Source organism: Cricetulus griseus, assembly GCF_003668045.3.
Source record: "Cricetulus griseus strain 17A/GY chromosome 1 unlocalized genomic scaffold, alternate assembly CriGri-PICRH-1.0 chr1_0, whole genome shotgun sequence".
NCBI classification, from domain to species: domain Eukaryota; kingdom Metazoa; phylum Chordata; class Mammalia; order Rodentia; family Cricetidae; genus Cricetulus; species Cricetulus griseus.
The window spans coordinates 133,588,372-133,594,375 of NW_023276806.1; the positions used below are offsets into that span (position 1 = coordinate 133,588,372).

The following is a 6,004-nucleotide window of genomic DNA, read 5'->3' on the forward strand; positions in this document are numbered from 1 at the left end:
AGTGATCAAGATGGAAGAGGGAAGCAAAAATTTTCTAAGTACCACAGGACCAGCAAGTACGTCAGCTGTGAGGAATGTCTTCTGGACATGATAGGGAAGCTGCACCCATGAAATTTCAATCATATAGCTGCCTTAACAAGACATTCATAATGAAAACCCAAACTGACATGCAGATAGGAATGGAGAGAATTTCTCAAGTATTCACCACTAGATCAAGAACTACCTACAGGCAACCAATGGCTGCTGAAAGAGGGAGAAGTAGTCTTCTCCAGGGACATGATCTCTGATAGGTCATCCAATCTCAAGGGGGCAGTGGGCAGCTGTAAACACATACACATGGAAACAACACTAATGGACTCAGGTGTGTGTGTGTGTGTGTGTGTGTGTGTGTGTGTGTGTGTACAAAACAATAACAATTAAAAAAAAAGAAGTCATGAGTTTGAGAGAAAGTTGGGGAGCAATTTGGAAGAGAGAAAGTGTGGTAGGAATTCTTTTCTGTCAATAGTTCCCTGAGTTAACAAGACAAGGTTGTCCACTGATGGGATATATATATATATATATATATATATATATTATATATATATATATATATCAACCGATAAGAGAAATATATATATATATTTGATTGATTGATGAATAAAACACTGTTGGCCAATAAGGCAGGAAGATAGGTGGGACTAGGAAATGAGGAGAATTCTGGGAAAGGGAGGGAGGGAGGCGCATGGGAGGATGCCATGTAGAGCCCAGGAAGACAGGACATACCAGGCATTCTCTGGTAAGATAAGGCCATATAGAAATACATAGATTAGTAATTATGGGTTAATAATTAGGACAGAGATAGCCAATAAGAAGCTCTAGCCATCCTCCAAAGTTTATAAATTAAAAAAAAAAATTAGTCCCATGAGTCTTAGGGCATAGCTTCAGTGATCCCTTCCAAGAAAGAGGAGGGTACTGCACTGGCTGTCTCTTGGGCTGATGGTCTGAGACCTGATCATCATCCTGCAGCTCCCAGGGCAGAAGACTGAGGCAGCTATTTACCATCATGTGTCAGTGCTCCCCAAATAAATATGTGGTATTCTTTTATTCAGGCATTCGTGGATTTCATTAATCCTCCCACAGGAAAAAGAAGGATTGAAATGATGTCAACACAGTACTCATATAAATGCTCAAAAACTAAGAAATTTAAATAAAACTTCACAAAACTATAGAATAAATATTATTATTGCATATGTATACACACACACACACACACACACACACACACACACACACACACACACACACACACACACACACACACACACACACACACACACACACATATATATATATATATATATATATATATATATATATATGTATGTATGTATATCCACCCCTTCTGAAGAGGACTGATTGGCTAATTTTTTTTCACAAAACAAATTAGAAAATCCTATAAAATGGAAAACAGAAAATAAGAGTGAGAACAAAATGACATTAAATTGCAAGAAAATTCTCAGGGGGAAAAGAGGCATAAAATAAATGAAATCAAAGCCAGTTAGTGGACTAAGCATAACTCAGACACAAGAAAACACAAAAATGAATGGTTTTGAGAGATCTGAATAAATACTCTAAAGTGTAGTATGGAATAGATCTGAAAAGGAGAAATGTAATATAAAAACCAAACTACACAGAGAATATCATCATACTCCTAATACCTGACTAAAATTCTAGTTTTGTGGTAGGAGAGACAGCACCTATTTTGTGTTCATGAATAATATTAATCCTTGGACTCATGAAGCCAGACAAACCAACCCAGTAGTAAAGAATTTCAGCTCCAGATGTATCATGACTATATAGAGTGAGCAGTACTGCCAGGTTTGAATCCTGCTTGCAACATTTAATAACCAGATTCTGGTTGATAAAAGTGGATATACAAAACCTAGAGATAATGGCACATGCCTTTTATCCCAGCACTGGAGAGGCAGAGGCAGGCAAATCTCTGTGAGTCTGAGGCCAGACTGGTCTTTAGAGTTGAGTTCCAGGACAGGCTCCAAAGCTGACAAGTACCCATCTTATCAACTGTTACAAAGATTAGATGAGCTGGTATCTACTAGAATGTTCTTCAGTAATACTGGATTACTTCAAATATTTTTCTCTTGAGTATTCACCAAGGTGTTAGGAACTGGAGACTGGCTTCTTATTGTAATTGATTAGCCTGACTTAATAAACCTTATCAAGCCACATGTCCTTGTATGAAGAGGGGACACCACATAGGAGAGTGACAGAGGACATAGGATGCTTTAGCTGCAAGAAAGAAACACTCACTGTGCTCCAATGGCCCAAAAAGAACATCTCGATTTGCTTCATTGAGCCTGAATTGGAAAGGATCCTAGGTTCTCACCCTATTATCCTTCATTCCAGGGAGGACACACCAGATATCTATCTCTAAGGTCTTGTCTTTATAATAGGAAACAGGCCCTGAGTCTTCCCGACCTAACTGAGGAGGGCAATGTAACTGTTAACATTTAGGCCTTACCAAGCAGTTAGCTATGGAAATGGCAGATCTATGACAGGTGAAGTCCATGACAGGGTGGCCTGGGAATTTTATAGATGAATTGGAAACACGGTGAAGGTCTAAATCCCTAACAGAGGTGACCACAAGCGCAAGAGGAGTAACTGAAGTTTCTGACACACAAACAAAAGTACATTTATGTTACTAAAATAATAAAGATACGGGGAGAATAAAATGCATAACTTACATAATAAAATACATAATTGTATGGAGGGAACAATAAAGGCAAAATCTGTCCTTTGAAAACTAATAAATCAACCAACTTCTGGACAAAAGAATAAAAGTAAGAAATATTCAGGATAGAAGAAGAAATACAGAGATCCGGGAACAAAAAGATAAAAAAGAGAATTTCAGAGCAAATTTATCAGTGCTATTAGACTGGAAAACACTCAGCATTCCACGGGCAAGTTGAACCCATGAAAGTTCTGTGAAGCAGTACTGTGCTCATGGTAATGTTGCCTCCAGAGACAATTGCATGTGTGCACTGAAAGTGATGTCAATAGTACTCCTAGAATCGATGTTCAGAACAGAAAGAAAATAGAATACAAAACATCTATGTACAAGAGAATCAGTATGTTTGTAGTAACTTCATCCAACATGGATCAACTGTAAAATCTATGCATTATATGTTATAACATACCTTGCAAGCACTGTTGGAAAAAAATAGCAAAGTTGCAATTAAATACTTACTGCATAATGCTGTGTACACAAATTCAAGAACTACCCAACCTAAGGAAATTGCTTTTAGAAATGTGCATTCATGCTCACATGAAGAGGTTATTGTTAAATATAAAGGAATTCTAAATGGAACACTTAGAACCACGATTAGGCTGAAGTCACTCTGCAGATAGTCAGTTCAGGAGCATTTGAAGGGGTGTACTTCCCAACATGTTGTTGAGAACATTCTGTTCATTCGGGGGAGCACATGCCTATACAATTGGTATTTACATTGCACTTATAATTATGTGTGTGAAATTATTCAAGGCAAAAAGGATAAGCGGGCAGAAGAAAGAGAAGGAGGAGAAAGGGAGACAAAGAAAGAGAAATCGCTCATAAAATCCTTGTGTAAATTAGTGGCTAGGTAGAAATGGAACAGACAACAGCCTAGACCCTCTTCTCTGCAATGGATTACATTTAGCATGTTACATTTTCTTACACAATGCAGTGCTTTATAGTGTGAGACTGAAGACATGCCTCAGCAGTTAAAACTGCTTGCTGCTCTTCCGTAGGCCCCGAGTTCAGTTCCCAGAAGTTCCCACCTTGGGCAGCTCACAACTACCTGTCACTCCAGCTCCAGGGTATCAGAGGCTTTCCTCTGGAGACCGTAGGCACCTGCACTATGGATATTCACATATTCACATAATTTTAAAAAATAAAATATTTAAATAAAAAATTGGGTTTTTGGGGCAGTGTGTTTCTCTCTGTGTAGCTCTGGCAGTTGTGGAATTCGATCTGTAAACCAGGTTGGCCTGGAACTCGAAGAGATCCACCTGCTTCTGCATCCTGAGTGGTGGGATCAAAGGTGTGTTCCACCACCACCTGGCTTAAGTAAAGATTTTTTAAAAATTTATAAATAAGTAATAAAGAAAATAAATGTAAAATATCGTGTTAACAAGCAGAAAGGAGAACTGATACTTTTGGAGTTAACACTGTAACCATGACTTCAGAATTCTTAAATGTTGCTTTAACAGAGGCATCCAGTTTATACTGATTAGAGATGAAATGTGACCAGCTGCCTCACTCTCCTACAACTGTGACTTCCCAGTGACAATCAATTGTAACATGGAATTGTGATTAAATTGCTCTTGTCGGAATATTGTATCACAGCAACAGGAAAAGATGCCAAGATAGCAATTGTTAAAGAGGATTGAAAGTTTGATTGACAGAACCCACCAGCTACTTTAAAGACAGAAAGAAAAATGTACATTTACAAACACACATGCCTTTATAGCTCAAAAAAAACCAAAACTACAATGTATAAACAAACTCTCCACAAAACTCTCCTTCACATAAAGTCTCACTATTTTAAATGCAAGGGGAGGAGTTTGTTGTATAGACTATCTTCACACTACATCTTTCCTCTCTGTGTGTTAATGCTCCACTTTTTGCTAATTATATGTACGTGTGCAAATAACTTAAGTGTTAGAAAATCCAAAGCACTCTTAATTCCGCCTTCACCCCAAAAACAGAATAAGAAAGTTCTAGCCTTCATGGTGGACAGAGAATTGAATAGCAAAACCATATTTCACAGAAAAATCTAAATTGACTTCTCAGGTTATGAATACTTGATTATGGTAGACATAATGCAGAAATAGCCCCATTTAAACTCATTTGGAAAAGGCAGCCATTCGTTATGCCAAACCTAATGGCTAGAAAGGAGAAAAGGGAGTAATTTTGAGCTGACAGCACATACATATAGACAAATATTCTCACTTTTCTGTGGTAGAACAGAACCTACTGAGGACCATTGTAGAAGTGGTGTCCAAATGATGGGCAGAGAGTCATGGTGCCAGAAAAAAGACAAGGTATACAAAAAATCCAAAGGAAAATTTTGCATATACTATATGTACATGATTAATTTATGCACCATGAAAAAATGTGTTCTTTAGGAAGACAAAGACAGTCTGGAATTCACCCTTATTACACACCAAGTCAACATTTTAACATCACTATCCTTAAGAAATGGAGGGAAGACAGAGTTAGGATTTTGCATTCATTGGATGATATTTGCAGAATTGGCAGTAATCCTGAAAACACCACGTTTCTCCTTTCAATGTCATCTTGAAGGCAGCTCTCTGCATTTTTACTTAAAGAAAATTGCTAGGGGGAACCCATACCTAATAAAACTGAACAGACCAGTGGAGACAGCATGTGGCAATCTGTTTAAAGGAACATCTCGCACAGACTGTGGGACGCAGCAGAGCTTACCTTTGTGATGGTTTGCACTGGAAACAGCTTTCCCCCACAAGGTCACAATAAAAATTATTATCAGCAGCTTTCCTTTTGTTGCCTTCTGTAAGTATCTCTTACTCATCCTGTAACACAAAAGCAATACAATTCCTCAGAACATGAAATCATTGCATTTCTGTAATCATACCACATGCAACTCTTTAATGATATCTTGATATAGATGTCCCCAGGAAAGTGAAGTTTTCACATTGATGGCTCTATTCACATAAACTATGTTACAATGCTTAGTTTTGTTGTCAGTGTTGTTATTTGTGGTTGCTGCTGTTGTCCTCATTGTTTGCAACAGGCTCTTGCTAGGTAGCCTATTCTGGTTTTGAACTCATAAACTTCCTATCTCAGGTTCCCAAATATGAATGAGGATTACATACATGTATGAGGTGCAATGCCCAACTATATATGAACTCTGAATGGGGAATAGAAGTTTTACAAACAAAGCATTTTCATATGACTGCAGAATCAAGCAACATCTTGCTTTTGTCC

At 37.8% G+C, this 6,004-nt stretch overlaps 1 protein-coding gene across 1 annotated transcript in view; it reads right to left on the reverse strand.

Moving 5' to 3' along the window:
- Tafa2 (TAFA chemokine like family member 2) overlaps positions 1–5,594 on the reverse strand; it is a 214,926-nt gene extending 209,332 nt beyond the window's left edge. The window contains exon 1 of the mRNA XM_035451357.1: positions 5,483–5,594. Within this exon, the coding sequence (XP_035307248.1) occupies positions 5,483–5,588 (106 nt within the window). The 5' untranslated portion in view covers positions 5,589–5,594. The remainder of the gene's footprint in view (positions 1–5,482) is intronic.
- Positions 5,595–6,004: the final 410 nt, after the last annotated feature.